The 18929-nt window shown below is 40.1% G+C and overlaps 1 protein-coding gene across 15 annotated transcripts in view; it reads left to right on the top strand.

The window, feature by feature from the left end:
* The window catches only part of DAB1 (DAB adaptor protein 1), a 436704-nt gene that overhangs the window by 322663 nt on the left and 95112 nt on the right, over positions 1-18929 (top strand). For 14 of the 15 annotated variants that reach the window (XM_071810184.1, XM_071810183.1, XM_071810182.1 and 11 more), the window contains one exon: positions 706-905. In XM_071810184.1, the coding sequence (XP_071666285.1) occupies positions 839-905 (67 nt within the window). In that variant the 5' untranslated portion in view covers positions 706-838. Of the gene's footprint in view, positions 1-705; positions 906-9083; positions 9160-18929 lie in introns of those variants that run through there. The other variant, XM_071810188.1, reaches the window with a different exon arrangement.

An 18929-nucleotide genomic window follows, 5' to 3' on the forward strand; every position in this document is an offset into this window, starting at 1 on the left:
GTATCTCTCCAACAAATCCACGTTATGTAAAGCTCTACTTTGCTCTCTAAATGTTGTCATTTTGCCCCACGTTATCAGTCCTAGTCCATTTGTATTTTGTGGAAACTGTAAGGTTTAATTAATTGCATTTTCAGAGTTTTTGCAAGAAATATTAGCAGATGGGTGTTAAGAATTACGGCTTTGTTTACATGGAGGCAGATTCTTTTATACTGGAAACATACTTATTATCATAAGCAAGAGGAGTGGTGAAGTGTGATGTTCTCGGTATGAGTAATGAATACATTTTTCTTTTGTCTTTGTTTAGAATGAAAGCATTGAAAGAGCATTTGAAGAGTAAAAATCTGGAATTACTATCTGGCAGTATGTTTTTCCCTTGGAATTATTGCATTTAAGAATTGAGTCCTTGCAGATTTCTTTGCTGTTGGGGACATTTCCAGCTACTTCCTGGATCATAGTCTTTGTCCTCTAGGTGTACAGGTCTTCTGTACACCTTGCGTGGTGTCTCTAGGCAGTGAAGACATCTCAGATATGCCCAAACATTGCAAACAGGACTAGATGACTGAGTAAACATCTGAAATTGTGAGCAATTGACTTTGTAGCTGGAGGAGTTCACAGCTTTCTTCCTCAGTAAACTTGCAATGTCTTTTGGTTTTGATGTTTTAAACTCAGAAAATGAGCATTACTTTTTGTTTCCTTCTTTAACAGCACTCGAAAGGAGTCAGTGAGATGAACTGTTGGGGTTATAGTGTCTGAAAGGCTCAATTATTCTCTTGAAGAGACGTTCTAAATGAGCCTGACCGAGATCCTGGATCTGTGTGAAGAGGACTAAGGATATAGGATGTCAACTGAGACAGAACTTCAAGTGGCTGTGAAAACCAGCACAAAGAAAGACTCCAAAAAGAAAGGTAATGACTAATTTATCTTTATTCATGTGTATTTTGTACTTCAGTGAACCACCTTTTATGCAGCTGTGATTCTTCAATTATCTGTGTACTCAGTGAAAGTAAAATTTGTTAAGCTCAGGGGGTGTCTGGTATAGGAACATGGGGTTTGATTCTCTGCCATAAATATATCAAAACATATTTAAAATGTAAGAAAGAACTTCTGTATTGCAGTTCATTAATTTTTACTCTATATTACAATTGTTTCATAAATGGAAATACAATTTAAAAAATTCCTCTTAGAAAAAGGTAACTTTTTTTTTTCCTCTTTGTCAATAATAAATTTTCTTCTAAAGGCTTTCTTTCTGCTTTGTTTTGAACTAACCAGAACTTAAATGCCCTTTCTGTTACTGGAGGTTGAATCTTACTGGCTTTGAGAAGTTACTGAGAGCTCAGTGGCAATCTGTAGAGAGGTGAACTCTAATCTGGTAAAGGAAATATAAACGAGGAGGAAAACTCAGAATGAAGGAGAAGCTATGGATAAATGCGTGGTTGGATAATTTCACATTTGTATTTACAATTTTGCATCAGATTGCAGGGCAGTTCTTTGGGCTGGTAAGCGTGAGAAATGGGACTATATGGATTGGTGCTTATGAATAGGAGTACTGAAAGATTTTATTAGGGAATTTTATCTGTAGATTTCTATTAGTATTTTTACTGCTTATGTTTTTAAGTACTGATGAACCTGGAGGCCAAGGCCTTGAATTCTAGTGGTAATTCATGTTGTTCTGTGTTTTTCTTTTTTTTAAACCCGTACAGACCATGAAATTGAGATTGAAAAGTAACGTGAGTTGCTCAAATAAAATCAAGTAAAAAAGGAAAAATCATACTTCATAGTTTTAATACTGAATGCAGCAAGATTTGAACTTTCATGGGAGTTTTTCCAGTTTGTCTTCCTCTTTCTTTTTGAGGGTTATAACTTAGCAATTGACTTCTGAGGATTTTTTAAGATAAAAAGTGTTCTCATCTTTGCTCACGTATGTGTGTGTTGCAAATTTTACATGACTTAGATACTGATAAGTAACTTCTTCAGCTTCTGGGCAGCTATACTTTTTGCCACGACAATTCAACCAAACTGGTAATTAAGACCTTGTGTTTGCTACAGCTTTTGTGTCAGAAGTCTTTATATTAGTGTTTTTTAAAAAGAGACACAGCAATTAAAAAATTTTGAACATTTGTTTGGGAAGATGGTTTAGAATCTTTGTCCCCTCTCAGTCTAAACTCACAAGGAAAAAAATCTGTTAAGGTAAAAGAGCTATAGTTTGGAAAGGCAAAAATAGTGGAACTTGATGTAAATGAGAACGTGATCTGAGAGATGTTCATCAAGGCAAGTAAAGAAAGTGAAGATGGTTTGGTTGTATAATCACTCAGTCTTTTTGGGCAGGCAAGAAATTAAAAGGTGTCAGTTCTTTGCAATACAGATAACATCTTTTTGAGATGTGTCTCCTATGTTGTTTCTTCTGCTGGAGGGGGAAACTTTTGAAAACAGCAAACAACTGTTTTAGGAACTTGGTGTTTATGTTAGTAAAATATTCAGTATCCAACTTCTAAAAACGTTTCCGTAAATCATAATAATAACTGAATGCTTCTCTGCACAAAATCTGATTGTATTCCCCAAATGGAAATTCTGAGAATTACTGCTGAGAAGTACAAAATATGTTGTGTGGCAGCGCCCAGAGCTCCCTGCAGCGTGTATGAGTATTTGGGGAGCTGGAAGGGACAGCCAACAGCAGCAGCTCATTTCCAGAATTCAAGGTGTACAATTCAGGCAGGGTTTGCTATTCAAATGCCATGTAATGAAAGTCAAAAGAAACTTGGTGTGCTCATTTACTTGTCACTGAGCTGTACGTATTTGTGTATATTTCAACAAATAAGCCCTGTATAGTGTGAATGACAGACGTGTGAAAACCAGACTCTGTTTTTTCCCCCAAGTTCATGAACTGCAAGCAGTGGCAGGTAGCAGGTACTAACATGAAGTTTCTAATTTACTAATCGATGAGTTTGATTATGCAACGGAATTAGTCTTTGCTTTATAGACAAATTTCAGCTCTACTGTATTTCCAGTGCATCAGGTTTGTAACCATTTCCATCTGGAGCAGAGAGGAACCTCTTCTGCTGTATTATCTACCGTTCTGGTAACTCTCCTGTCATCTGCAGCTCACAGCACTGTGCTGAGAAAGAGCAGTAAGTTTGGTAATAACTTTCTAACGGGGTGTTTGTCCCACAGGTGTATCAGATGTGAGGTTCTAGGGAGACTGAAAGGGGAGAAGGATGAGAATGGAGATAGAGCATGGGACAGGGCTCTTTCCTGATCTCAGCATCCATCTCCTGCGTAGTGCCAGCTAGATCTTTAGCTCTCTTTATATCTGTATAAGGATATAGTAAGGTAGTGTCTCTTAGTTGAAGTATTGAAATAATACGAAGCTTAATTCATAAAGATTTGTAAGGTATGTGGATATAAAATGTGACAAAGAAAGGGATGTCAGGCATTGAAACAGGCTGCCCAGGGAAGAGGTGGAGTCACCGTCCCTGGAGGGATTTAAAAGGCATTTAGGTTTTTAGGGACATGGTTTAGTGCTAGAGTTAGAGTATGGTTGGACTTGATGATCCTGAGGGTCTCTTCCAACTGAAATGATTCTGTGATTCTATAAATGCAAGCTGCTCTTCTTATTGAAGTACAATGGCCGAAAAGGAAATGATGGTTATTCAGAAAATGTGTCTTATGTGTTTGCAGCATAGTGCCTGTCTTGAGTGAAAGGCACTGTAGCATCATGAGCTAAGCAAACAATGTAATAACCTGAAAAAGTTAAAGAAAAGGGCCAGGAGAAGTCTCATGAGAATCAGTGAGTGAAATACAAAGTGCTGCTGCTGGAATGGACTGACCTGCAGTGATGTGGGCTGTGTGTTTGAAGCTCTTTTATGTTTTGGTTTTTTTTGTTTGGTTTTTAATTGCTTTTGGACTCTGTTGCACAGATTACTGATTTTTTGGTGACAGAGAAATAGGTTGATTCCTGCTGCAGATGGGGCACATGACATTAATGCTCCTGCAAGGTTACAGATTTTACAGAATATTTCTTTTATGTGTTGGGAATGCTTCTCTCTTTTTGTAGTCATATGCAAAGCAATTCTCTTACAAGAGATTATTCAGACATTTCTCATTATGCACAGTGGTTTTACAACCATAAGCTTTCTAGTCATAGTCAACTCTTCAGTCTCTCTGTTGTCATCAGAACTGGTTTATAAGACAGTGTTTGTTCCAGTGCTAAGGGATTATTACTACAGTTAGGATGAGAACTTAAACACAGAATCCTTTTGGAAGCTGCTACTTATGTAGAATCACAGCTGTGGAACTCTAATGTACTACAGGTATGTTCAATATTAACATGTTAATATCCATTTGTAATTTTCTGTGTTAATGTTAGTACCCTGGATAATCTTAGGGCTATTTAAAAAATCAGCCTTAGTTTTCATGCCGTTCTCAGCTGATATCTACTAGTAATTGTGGTGTAATTACCTTTTTTTGAGAACATGCTCACATTTTAAAAGTCATCCTGAAGAGGTTTTGTGTTGCTCTCTAAAAGGAAATAATGCAAAATATTTTTTTGGGGGTGTGTGTTAGCCAAAAATCATGTATTCTCTAAGAAGCATTTAGAGAATTAATGATTCAAGTAATGCTCTTAAAGGCTGATTTTATTTCATCTGGTTTTGTCATCTGGTTCATGGAGAGGTGAATAAAAATTACATGTTTGTACCGTTCACTATAGGAAATAAGAATATTTTATTAGCCAAAGGTGTTAGAAACATAAACCACATTTGTAGTACATGGGGGAAAAGCCATTTTATAAGTGTGTATGGATTATTGAATCAAAATGAAAACATTTGAGCCTATTGGAACTGAAATTGATTTAGAATCCTCTTCGGGGGAAATGTGTTGCATTGATGGTGAATCCACGCTGATGGCTGCCTTGGAAAATCCCTGCTTGCAAAATTAGCTTAATTAGGAAAACTGGAACGGGAGGGCAGTAAAGAAGAGCCAGGCTGCCAAATCTGAATGCAGATCTGCATCTGTAATAAGACTTCTCAGTCAATTTTCGGAGTGACAGGGACTTTTAAAAATGGAAACAAGATACAAAGAGGAGCTTGGGCATGTTGACAAACAGCATAACGATCTTTGATGCTAAAGATCCCCGTGGGTGAAATTCCCTTATTTAATAGTTTTCTGCTGCAGTGTGTGGGAAGCACATGGCAGCTGGAAGGAGCTTTCCCAGTAGGCAGGCGGCCAAGCCAGGGATTGCCCCAGCGAGCCAGTAGGAACCTGGAATTCAGAGGTGTGGTGTGTTGTGTCCCCACCAGAGGTAGATGCCTTCTCCGAGCCATGGGTTGGGCATTTTGTGTTAGCTGAATGAACGTACAGGTCCTGAAGCTGTGCTTGTGGGGGCAGAGCAAGAGCGGCCTCCACTTGGGGACATCTTTAATGCCAGGTGAGAACTTCCCTGCTTGCCTCAGCAGAGCAGAACGTGTTGCCCAACAGTGCTTTCTTGGTGGTGCAAGATGGGAGTCTGATCCTTTTGGGATCAGGGTGGCAAAAAGCTTAAGTGTCCCATTTTATCTGACTGCGAATTAAAAGGAGAACAGCAGCTCCAGGACTGTTCATGTGTATCAGATTGTGCCCCTGGCAGAGTCACATCTGTTTCCTGGGTCCTTTATACTCTAATGAGAGAGTGAAGTCCATCTTCACCATCTAAAGGAAAACCTTTGTGTCCCCAGAAGCAAAACTCTAGTCAAACTAAGATCAAACAGGAGGTACTCAGTTAGTTTAAAAGCCTTTGGGGATAAGCAGCCCTTAAACAAGGTTATGTTTTGTCATTATCCGTTTTCATCATAGGTGCCTAATGCTACCCAAGTCCTGTTTCGGGTTTCTTAGATCTCATTTGAATGTGATCTGTGGACTAATCATTGCGAAATTTGAGAGCGAGATGGAGATTTCTGGTTGCTGTGAAAGTTGTGATTTGGCTGATACATAGAAATCTCGATGCAGTTTTTACAGGTTCATTTCCAGAGTGGAAATTCAGCTTAATTGTTACGAACAATTGTTATGAACAATGATGGTTGACTTTTTTAAAAAAAAAAATTTATTGTTATTTAACTTCTTTTTACATTACAATCAGCTAACAACAATTAAAGCATCATCACTGTAATGAGGCATTTCAAGTCGTCAGAGTGGTTTAGGTTAATTTATTTTTCTGATTACATAGCTAAGATTCATGGTATCCAGCAAAACTCAAATTTGATCTAAAGAGTAATGAAAAAGATGTGCAGTCAGGAGGATGCTTCATTGACGGGGAGTGAATTTGCTTTGTTTCCGTGCAGTAGTTATGAGCTTTTCAATAATTTATAGATCAAGTAACAGCAGCATTAATTGATACGCTAATTGAGTCCACATGCCTGTCTTTAACAAATCTCTTTTGTGAAGTGGTTATTGACGATATTAATTGCACATCTTTTCAGTCTTGCTATAAGTTATGAGTTCATTCTCAAGTTGAAAGAGGGTGGGAAAATCATTAATTTTGACATTGTGTAGCTATAATTAACACAAGTTATCCAATAACTTATCATAAATTAGAGAGATCATGAATTCTCTTCTAAATACTGTGTTCAACCCAAGGGGGGTCCATGGTTGTGTTAATTGCAGCATTCTTTGGGAGAGATGGATGTTGTCTCTTGCTGTGGTTAAAATGTTTGTTGTTGTTTTTAATTGCGAGACAGGTCTGCCTAAGTTAAGGTTGGAGCTCTGTTACTTTGCTCCTCAATAGAGGAATTTATAATCTCTTGAGTGTTAAGAATAACGTTTCCTGAGAGTGCCTGTTACGTTATGATTTCTCAATGTTTTAACAGTCGTCAAAGCATTTCAGTTGAAACTAGTAATTAGGAGCTTAACACAGTGCATGTTCCATGAATGATTTGACTTGCATAACAGGCATTAAATACAGGTGGGTGTTAACTGTGCTGTACATTCGGAAATCTGTGGGTTGCTGGCAGTGAGAATCACCTATAAATCCCCCTCAACCTGGGTTATACATTGTTCCTGGCTTCATCAACTTACACTATTAAACTATATCTGAGGCTTGGTTAAAATATGGAGAAAAATGGGGGGACTGAGGCTGATAAGGAGGTAGACTTCCCAACAAGCAAATGAAGTAATATTCAGGGAAACATTTTGTCTGCTTGAAAAGACTCACGACAAAGTTTTTTATTAGGACATTGGTGAACAAAAAGTTTTGCTTAGAGAGTTCAGGGAAAAAAAATTCTGTCATGTAATTAATGTAACCAAGCAGGAGTGACTTAATTCATCCAGTTTAGTAGGTAAAATGCCTCTAGAAGTTTGAATGCGTGAGAGTTTCCTAATATGACTCACACAGAGATATGCTACAGGGACAAGTATGTTGATGATCTCTTTTTTTTAGTCATTCTTTATCCAAATATATTTGCTTGCCTAGTGAATATTAACGAATGACGTTTCTGACAGTGTGTCACATGATATGCATTTGAGCATTTCTGCTTTTCTGAAACATTTTGCCTTTCCCATTGACATTATGGGAAATTCTGCAAGTAATAGTAAAATATGTGGGTGTAACCTCTAACCTGTACTTCACATTATCAGCTGTATTGGTAAAAGCTCCCATTCTGCTGAAGGGAAATCAAAGACAACTGTAACAGGAAGATGAGCTTGATCCCAGCAACCTTGAAAGCATTAAACTGCTCGCCAATTTTCCCTGAAATAAACAGATAACACTTAGCATTAATGTCCACATTATTGCAGTGTAGACTTTTTCATACTACTGGGGAAAATTCCTTAAAACTTACATAATCCCGTATAATTTATGGGAAGTAATGAACTTTCATGACTTTTGTACGTAGGATGGAAATGTAAATTGATTTCAAGGATGGTTCAATCTTTGCATCAAAAGGTAGTGCCGATCTCTCGATTTCTTGCTTAAGATTACACCGCAGATCAGGACAGAGCTTGATACGTAATCTGAGGGTCCTGTTTCTTATTTTGTGCTCTAACAAACACATCTTACTCTCTCAGTAATGATACCACAGTAATTTCATGAGTCAACTTGTGAAGAAAAAAGTGTGGAGCAACATACAAGTTAAAGGCAACATGCAGGTTTTGGTTTGTATATTTAAGCAGCCAGAAATAGAGGTGTTTAGCTGAATATCTTAATAAATCAGTCACAAAAGCCTTATTTGAAAAATAACTGTCCTTAATCTTTAATGTCATGAACCTGTTGAACACTGATCACTTACTGTCAAGAATAACTTGCCCACAAAACTGATAGCCTTTTGAAATATACTGCGGCTGAATTTGTAAGCCTTTCATTTGTGCCTTGTTCCTCTTTAGGAGCTCAAATAAATATATAGTGAATTTGGCCAAGTAATAGGCTCAGACTCCCTGTGATAAAAAGGTCAATCCCAGACATTCCCTGGGCTCCTCAGGAGTAAAGAAAAGATGTGGCTGTGATCCTTGCAGATGATGTGCTCTAGCTATAGAATCAATAGCATCATCATTGCCCATCCAAAATGAAGGATATAATATTAATATGTAATGTATTTGGGTTGTCCAACAGCACAGTGGATGAATGTGTTTAAGTATAACATTTCTCTCGAAAACGAATTCCTCTTAGAAATGTGTCCTCAGAAATAATTACATATTATTTGTATTATTTTTAACTAAACATTGTTATATATAATGGCTAGTGTTAGTGTAGACAGGAAAAAATGCATTTCTCTGCTTTTACAGTTACTTGGTTTTGCAGATGAGACAATATAGTTTGTTTAACTAACTGATGTGTTTGTGTGGGTATTCTGTGTGAAAACAAAGGGCTGAATAAAAATAATTTTTTTTTTTTTTTCTTTTTTAAACTCAGACAATTCATAGTGAGATCATGCGTAGGTGTATTACATGCAATTAATCGAAACCTTTTTAACAATCTTTTCAGTGTATATTTTAATGTGAGTGCTAGATGATCAGATTTTAATGTATATCTATGGATTTTGAGAAGGCATAGAAAGTATAAAAAGAATCAAGGTTCCCTGCAATGGGAGTGGCAAGAAAGAGAATTATTTATTTTTTTTTTTAGGAACTAGCAACCAATGGCAAAGACAACTGAAGGCTTTTGTTTTTGCAGGAAAAGAGAAATCAGAATACTTTTTGGTAAGTTTGCTCTCCCAGGAATATGCCCCCAAAGATGTGTGTAGAATCCTGGAGTCCTGCATGAAATGGGTTTTTGGATACAAATGAAGATGTGCCTCTCTGACCTGACAGAGCTGGGTAGCAGATGTGGAGACATTGCCAAGGGTCAGACCGGCTTCTGTAAGGAGGTTCTGGCCCCTCTGAAATAGTCGGAAATCAGCATCCTGAGAGCAGAGTGGTGGTGTAAAATAATTGTGCCAAAAGCACCAAGTGCATCCCTCATGCCATGTGCCTTGGGAGTTTTCTCCTGTTCACCTACCACAGTGGTTTCTATTGATGGTTTCCTTAGGTCTGTCATGTTAAAATCATGAAGAACTGATGGTAGCCTGGTGGTTTGTGCACATATGAACCTGGTAAGTCAGGTTTTTTAAGTGATACAAACATTCTTTCCCTGATAGTACTAAGAGTACTTGTCGCTTAGAAATACATAGGTTCCTAGGTTCAGAAAGATTGTAAATTTAATGCATAAAGGTACTGGTCCTCATCAGCTGTTCACTGAAGACCTCCATCATTAGGGATCACCTTCTGAAACCTTTTCTTGTCTTGAATAACTTGTCATTCTTCACTCAGAGATCATTCATGCCAGAACCCTTGGCACCCCACGAGCCCAGGGCCTGGGCTGCAGAGACCCCTTGCTGCCCAGCTGCATGGACACGTCACGGGCTCATCACAAGGAGGAGCTGCACCCTGTTTCACAGTTAGTGCTCTGGTGTGAGGCATTTTCCAAAGATGATCTATTTTCTAAAGCATGAGAGAAGGCAAGTCTTCCCTGCTTGAATCTGTGTAGCCTCTGTGAATAGAAACTCTACATGAACCACAGCTGTATGGAGCAAATACTTTAACGCTCATTGACATCTTTCCTTCTACTAGTAACAAGAGTGAGGCCAAAGCTGATATCCCAGCATTGAACCAACCTGAGGTGTGGAGAACGTGATCTGTCCATCTGTTGCTGTCTGCATAACTGCGTCTGGAGGCACTTCTGACATCTTACAAGCCCTGCTTTCCTCCTTCGATCCTCCCTGAACAGCCAGTGCCTCTCCCCGTGACCTCTCTGCATAGATGAGGATCAGTGGAGTTGACTCACTTCTGATTTAGACCCAGTGTTTATCCTGTTCTTCTTGCCCAGGCTGAAACACCAAATAATAGAGGTTATCACTTGTTTGCAAGCAGGTGAATTTACACACTTTATTTACTAGAATACTGTTGGCTTTTCCCGATTCCTTTTATTTGTGCTGTTGTGCAGTGCAGGAGAGCAGTTGCCAACACAATATCCATTATTATTCTGACAAGAACAGAGTAGCTTTCACTTCCATTTCTTGCAGACAGCATTACTCATGGCTGCAAAACAGCAGTAAAAATAGGACTAGGGCAAATTACCATTTGGTTGCTGAGTTGTGAAATCGCCCTTCCTTGCTCCAGGTAGATCAAGCTTGAAGTGAAGGTGCAAGCAGCTTATGGTCTCTCTGGGGTTTGTGTCTGCTTTGTGATGCTTGCATTACGGAAGAAAAGAAGCTGGTGCTCCATCAACACAAAAGTTGGTATGTGTGGAACCAAAGATGTTAACATGATCTTGTTTCCAGGATCTTCCATTAGAGGTAATTGAATCTGATGCACTACAGGGCCTGGGCAATTCGTCCTCTCCCAAGCTGATAGAAGGCTGTGCACTCTCTCACTCTCCAGTTTTCTCCACAGATGGTGGTAGACATCCAGTTTGTCCAGTAGCTTTCCCTCCTAACATCAGTCTCCTCCAGTTTTTGTCACCTGAACCTCTGGGCTGTTCAGGTTTTCAGCCTCTTGCTTCAGTGGCTGGTGCTCAGATCTCTCCTCCTACTCATCGGGCAGTCTGAGCTAAAGTTCACCAGTGCTTCTGCGCAGGCTCAGGATGGAGAGCAAGTCTGCAGGGAGGTCCTGGCCCAGGAACACAGAGTGAGCTCATGGGGAAAGGAGACTTCAGGTCATGGACACACTCTTGGGTTGCAGGTCGGTGTTTTGGGAGGCTGCGATGTGCCTGTGTAGCACTGACAAACCTCTCACCCGCCCTGATTTGTCCTGGCTGTGAAGGGCATGATTTTGTGTGAGGGATTCCTGGGATAGCATTGTGTCCTCCTGCCTTACCACAAAGGGCCACGAAATTGGTGAAGGATTTGGAGTGGAAGCCGTATGAGGAGTGGCTGAGGTCGCTGGGTCTGTTCAGCCTGAAGAAGAGGAGACTGAGGGGAGACCTCATCATGGTTTACAGTTTCCTCACAAGGGGAGAAGGAATGGTAGGAGCTGATCTCTTCTCTCTGGTGAGCAATGATAGAACCTGAGGGAAAGTCAGGAAGAAGTGCGGGGGGAGGTTTAGGTTGGACATTAGGAAAAGGTTCTTCACCCAGAGGGTGCTGGAGTTCTGGAACAGGCTCCCCAGGGAGGTGTCACAGCCCCAAGCCTGACAGTGTTCAAGAAGAGACTGGACAACGTCCTCAGGCACGTGGTGTGAACTGTGGGGTTGTCCTGTGCAGTGACAGGAGTTCGGCTTGATGATCCTTGTGGGTCCCTTCCAAAACAGGACACTCCATGGTTCTACCCGTAACTGAAATCAGTGGATGCAGCTGGGGAAGGTGGGAGATCCTGGCAGTGGTTTCAGTCGTGGTAGGAGGTCCTGCCTTGGAAGAGCCATGTGAAGTTGTCCAAAAGCACAGAAAGCTCTAGCCTTGACTTCATGAATGTGAATGTTCCACAGCAGTCTCTTCTGCAAATGGTGGGAGGAGCTGCTTTCTCTGGAGTCAACTTGCTTTTAATGTCTACTCCATTTTAACTACTAGCAAACGTTGAACAGCCAATCTATGATCTATAATTACACCTCTTATTCTTTTAGTTTAGTTAGATGAGAAATTGTATACTGAAAAGGATGATTCAGGGAGTGAAAGGAAATTAAGCATAGTAAGTCTTTTGAGGTTAGCTATTAATTTCATTTTTAAATACGAAATTGCCATCAAAGTAAAAAGAGGGTAATATTTGCACATCGTGATAGTGTGCACTAGCATGCTGATAACTAGGTAGAAGGCAAAAACCATCAGTAGTAGTTGACTGAGTTAATCTCTTTTTATACCTTGTGTTGCCTGAATGAGTTATACATTGAACTCAAATGTACAAAGTCACATAAAGTTAATTAAATGCATCAGGGAAGTTGTATGTACTCTGTACTTGGGCATGGCTTAAGTTTGCTATTGATACTGTTACCTATGTGTGTTTAGTATTTGCTATATTTACTAGTGTAGGGATGTTTATGGCTTGCAGGGTTTTGGGGTTTTTTTAAGTGCACAGACTCTGAAGTGTCTCTTTAAAAATAATGTGTTATCAGCCCTTCACAGTAAAAGTAGATGTGGAAGAACACAGGCTCTACTGTCGTGAGCGTGTCAAAAAGATGGCAATGCTAGAGATCAAAATGAAAGCTACCTACAGAGATCTTTATCTGTCTCACCTATTTTCTTTCTCTTTGCTAGACTATAACTAAAGCAATATGCTATATCTGTACTTCTGTATTTAATTGTGTTAGAGGGATGCTGAGGCTATAAGGTTAAGCACTAAAATTCTAAGGAAGCACAGACTCAAAGTTGCCTGTGTAAGCCTAATTTAACATCCCTTCAGGATATACATTTTCATACAGTTTTTAATGAGCTGAGCTCATATTGCTGTTTCCTGGAGACCTTTGCCCTGTTCAGTGAATGGAAGGACAGTGGTCAGGGAATCTGCTCCATCTGGTGCTGCTTTCTGTGCTCGACAGTCAAGATGGAGCTGCTTTGTTTGCACAGTGCTCCAACACAAATGTGGATACGTGGATGTTGATAGGAGCACCAGAGCATTTTAGCAACATTCTCTTAATATATACTTTAAAAAAACAAAAAAAATAGAGAAGCTAGTGACAGGTAGTTGTGGGGTTTTGTTGTTTGTTTGGGCTTTTTTGGGGGGTTGTTTTTTGCGGTTTTATTGCTGTTTGGTTGGTTTGGGGTGTTTTTTTTTTTTCTTGAATGATTTTAAGAAGGCAGTCTGATAAATAGCTTTTTCAAAAGGTCACGTCATAGGGACATGAAAGGAACAGGGAAATATTTCTGGAAGAAGAAAATAGTCAAAATATCCAAGCTGGCAGTGATGCTTCGGTGAAGGAAGACAGACTGGTTCGGGTGAGAATTAAATAAGGGCATAGAAACTGTAGGTATTAGGGAATTTTTTCAACAAAGTAACAGAGGAACTTTCCATAGAGATGTACTGTTTTCGACTAAGGCTTCGTTACGGAATCTTCCTCAGATCCAAGATAAAGTTTCAGAAAGAGAAACTTGTGCCAGAGGAGCTGGGGATGATTTTGGGGGCAGGTCCCATAGCTCAGGTGATTACCCTGGGCCATTTTGGCATATATGTGTGTCTCACTGTTTTCTTCATCCTTTCTTCCTTCTTGTTTTTTGCTTTTGTGCTCCCTTTTCCTTTTGGGGAATATCAGAACAGGAAAAACCTGAATATTTTGAATGTGGATCTTATTGTCGAGTCAGCCTTAGCTGGAAGAAGGGAACAATATAGTTGAAATGAGTAGTCAGAATGACTGGAAATCCAGGGCTTCAGAGGGGTGCAGTGGGGTGCAGTCAGATGACTATTCAGGAGAGATTGTTTTGGTTGCTTTTTCTGAACAAATAAGAGATGAGCAGGACCACTGATGAGAAGAGACTGAACTTGCAGCAGCTGAGAAGTTGGTTAAGATACAGATGCTTGACATGGCCACGGGGTGATAGCAGAGAGGGATGAACAGGCTGTAATGATATTAAGAGGTTTATTAGGGATTGTCTAATTCTATTCAAAACGGTGGAAAGGCCTGGGGTTGGATCTTGTGAAAGCAATGAACCTTGCTTGTGTTTAAAACAATTTAGAATGTTATTTTAATGTCATTATTCATAGATTTTTAAATCATCTCCTAACCATTTGCAGCAACATGGTCATTTCAGCAAATAAAGTAAATATATTTGAAATGTATTTGAATACCTAGTAAATTATCTGCAGTAATTCTTTAATACAGTAATTCCTAATATTTTATTCCATGCATAAACTGCTAATATACTGAAAAAGATTATGAAGATCGCAAGGAGGTTTGGATTTCTTTTAATCTTTTGGTGGAAACAATCATTTGGGGCTAAATGTCCATACAGCGTTTGGATACGGGAATTTTAACAAGTGAAATGATTATGTGCTTATATGTAATACTTCATGTATTTGTACTAAACTCGTCAGTTCTTAAGAGGTAATTAAAAAAATATTTTGAGGAAAATTTTGGATCTTTTTTGTAACGAAGCAGTCAATGCAAATTTAAGGATGCAAAAAGAACTTCTATAAACATACTATGAAAAAGTATTTTCTGTTGTTTATGATCATCTGTTAAGATGATCTGTAACCTGACTTGATGACTCTTTGTCACTGGAGTCCAATTTTACAATCAGACTTTTGCAGTGGAGGAAATTTGAAGCCTTGTAATTTTGCAAAATCACCTTTTAGGAGTTGTTTTCAGTTTCCAATAAAGTCATATTTCACACATAGAAGTGAATGATTTTAATTGCCAATAGTAGGTGTATAACACCACCAGTTCCCTATTGCCAGTGCTGCTGATGTAAGCTAAGCATCCCTGTAATATATTGGCAGCCAGATTTTCATGTCTATAAAACATTAATATGCTTATGCAGGTATGACAAAGGCAGAATATTCAGAGTACGTTACCTTTCCAAGTTCCTTTTGCCAGCATTTGAAGTTGGCTTTTCATTTGATCTGTTCTGTAGAATTGTCTTTGAGGTCAGAGATTTCATAACCAATATGTTTCTATTAATCAGAATTTCATTTACTTAGAGGTGTTAACTTACTAGTTTATTCACCTCAAGCCTAATGTTAGTATCAAGTTAATTCTTAGTCACAATTGTTTGGAGAAACACTTTTTTCAAGAAAATTTCCACTTTCACTCTGGAATTCAGTGATTAGGTGAGAGAGTTTGGATTCCAGGTGGAACAGCCCTGTCCCAGGGCATGCACAGCTGGGTTGCTCTTGCCAGGGATTCTGACAGTTTTCCTCCAAATACTGATTTTTCACATACCAGTTTAGCAAAGGAATCAGATCACAGCCTGATGGAAAGGCTGGCAGTGGATCCCAACAGTCATCACGTTAAGCTGAAGCACTAGTTTAATTGTATGATTGGAGGTAGCTCTCTGTGCTTGCTTTTTTCATAAACCTTGCAACATGTAAGCGATAGTAAAGATGGCAAGATTGTGACAAAAGCATTTAGTAACTGAGCGTATCAAGCCATTGTATACTGCTGATTTTTATTTCATATACAAGATAGAGGTGTGGCTAAGGCTTCATATGACTCTTCTTTAATGTGCTTAACCTTTGTACCAAAAGCATTTTTATTCATGTAGTTGGTAAGTATGAAAGGCGCTTGGAGCAGCATGCTGTTGCAAAACTCTGTAAATGCTGTAATCGTGGTATTAACCTACTTCAGAGCCTTAGGGGTACGCTCACTTTGTGAGGGCGGTAAGATTGTTTTTATTACTCCTAGTTTGCTGACAGATTTTGAAACCACATGATTTTCCTTTTAGTTGTGTCTTGAAGTAGAAGGCTGCAGTGGAAATGATTGTTCCGTCTTGCATTCCACTTAGAAGAATAAGAATTTCTTACACATTTTCTATGCCTTCATGAGAAAGTTCGTATTTACTGCTGCTGCTGTGCAGATGTAGAGATTTTCCTGGCCCCTGGAATGTTGTTTTAGGGAAAGGAATTAACTACTTGGTATATCTCAAAGGAATTTTGATTCTAGCTTACAACAGTTTATAACAAGCAGAGCCCTTTCAGCTCTTTAGACACAAGCAGTGAGTATAGGAGGCAAAGCTCATGTGCAGCATGTACAGTTTTCATGTTTACAATACTAAAAGATTCCATGTGTCTAAAACAACATGATTCTTTAGGTAGAAACCCGAGCGCAGGCATCTAAGTATGGTCAGGTTTGTAGCCAGCTATACATAACCTGGTGCCTCTTTATAGTTCTGACCACCTGCAACTGAAATTCAGCTTTCTGGATTTGCTAGCATGATTTTGAGAGTACTGCTGTATGTGAACAGCCCTGTTAACGAGAGAGCATGTTCAGAGGTAGTCATGGTCAGCAACTTGTTCAGTAAAATCTGAGCTGACTCCAAAATGGAGCCTTCAAGGACAGAAGACTAAGAAGAGGGAAGGAACAGAGAAGTAGGATTGCTCTAAATACAGGAGATGATCTGGAAACGAAGCATTTTCTGAATGTATTGAACAAAATGGTAATCTTTAGGACTTTGCATCTTATTTATCATTTCAGGATCAACTTCTGTGTTCTCTTTACCCTTTGTTTTCTGTATTAGCAAAGGTATTTGTGCAGGTTTTATGGAGATGATTACTGGAACTGCAGGGGATGGGGATGTGGCAGGGAAGGGATCTGCAGCAAGCAGGTGGGGGGGGCATTGCTGGCAGGAGCACAGGAAACTTCTTTGTTGTAGTTGCAGCTACAAGACATCACCCACCGTCTGGAGGAGTAGACACCTGGCAATATCGGGGGACTGAGGAAATGCAGGCATTAAGTATGACTGAGGGCCACTCAAAACCTGTGATTAAGGCATCTGCTGATCCTAATCCAGATTCACAGTTTATTGCAGGCATCTAATTACCCCCTTTGTACTCCTGCTCTCCTTATGAGTTTTCTCCTGCATCACCCCTCAAAAGTGTCAAGGATAAAGCACCTGTGACTGGCACCAATCTCACACCACCTCTTATACCACTCACGATTGCAGTGCTGGCCTACGGCTGCTTTCCTGCTCCCACTCTCCACGTGGGAGATGGCGCTGGTTGGGTTGACCTGTTATCCACAGAGCAGGACACAGACAGGTAGGTGTCTCACCTGGAGAAGCTCTTGGCTGAAAGCAGCCCTGCTAGAAGGCCTGGCCTGCTGGCAGCCAAGCTGCAGGGCTCTGCAGTTGGCACAGGAAAGGTGTGTGGTCTGTACTGTTCTTGGCTGTTGCTGTTAATCCGGTCTATTCATTTGCAGTAGCCATCATGCCTGAATCAGCCCCACAGAACTCGGTACATGGTCATGACGCTGCTTCTCTGGCATGCCTCGTCTCCTTAAAAACAGAAGAAGGTGGAAGCCATTTCTAGATAAATGATCTCTCTTTTACTTTAGTTAATTTTCAGTGAAAGGAAGCAACTGCCAGTTTTCTAGTTTAACCCCACTCATAATAATAACAACTTGGCAGGAACAGCGAAGAAGGGAAAATTCACGCCTTTGCAGCTAAACATTGTGTTCTGAACTGTATTATAATTACAAAATGTCACTTCTTGATAAATGAAACTTTCTTCTTATAGCTGGTTTCAATTAAGTTTTGTTCTACAGAGGAAGAATAGGTTTTAATAAGGCTTAAAATACATAAAATATTGCATTTTTATTTTAGTGGAACAAAGAGAATTTCAATATTGAATCAATATTGAATAACTCGAAGTTATCCTGTCTGCATGACTTAGTTCCTTGCTGTCCAGGTTGTTCCTTGTACTGGCCAGGGTCACCACTGGCTCCTGTGGGCATTGTCTTTCCAGTCACTGAAGTGGTGCATCCCAGATGCCAGCAGAAAACGTCAAACCAATCTTGTGCTTATGGTTCCTCCCTGCTTAGACTTTCTGTGGAACTATACACACAAACATAGACTCACTTTATGATAAAGGGTTTTGCCTTAAAGGAAAAATCTCTTTCCAGGAATTCCAATATATATATATGTATATATACATTTGTCTTGAAAATGAAGAAGAGAAGGCGTATTGGGTGTATTACAAGGGGGGTGGTCAGTAGATCGAGAGAGGTCCTCCTTCCCCTCTACTCCGCCCTGGTGAGACCCCATCTGGAATATTGTGTCCAGTTCTGGGCCCCTCAGTTCAAGAAGGACAGGGAACTGCTGGAGAGGGTCCAGCGTAGGGCAACAAAGATGATTAAGGGAGTGGAGCATCTCCCTTATGAAGAAAGGCTGAGGGAGCTGGGGCTCTTTAGTTTGGAGGAGACTGAGGGGTGACCTTATTAATGTTTATAAATATATAAAGGGTGAGTGCCACGAGGATGGAGTCAGGCTCTTCTCAGTGGCAAACAATGATAGGACAAGGAGTAATGGGATCAAGCTGGAACACAAGAGGTTCCACTTAAATTTGAGAAAGAACTTCTTCTCAGTGAGGGTGACAGACACTGGAACAGGCTACCCAGGGAGGTTGTGGAGTCTCCTTCCCTGGAGACATTCAAAGCCCGCCTGGACACATTCCTGTGCGACCTCACCTAGGCGTTCCTGCTCCAGCAGGGGGATTGGACTAGATGATCTTTTGAGGTCCCTTCCAATCCCAAACATACTGTGATACTGTGAAGGCGCCAGGGAGACCTTATTGCGGCCTTTCTGTACTTAAAAGGGACCCATAAGAAAGATGAGGACAGACTTTTTAGCAGGGCCTGATGCAATAGGACAGGGGATGATGGTTTTAAACTGAAAGGGAGGAGATTCAGGCCAGACATGTGGAAGTAGTTTTTTTCTATGTGGGTGGTGAGAACCTGGCCCAGGTTGGCCAGAGAGGTGGTGGATGTACCATCCCTGGAGACATCCCAGGCCAGGCTGGACGGGGCTCTGAGCAACCTGAGCTGGTAAAGATGTCCCTGCTCATGGCAGGGGTGG

The sequence above is a fragment of the Patagioenas fasciata genome, chromosome 6 (assembly GCF_037038585.1).
Source record: "Patagioenas fasciata isolate bPatFas1 chromosome 6, bPatFas1.hap1, whole genome shotgun sequence".
Lineage (NCBI taxonomy): Eukaryota > Metazoa > Chordata > Aves > Columbiformes > Columbidae > Patagioenas > Patagioenas fasciata.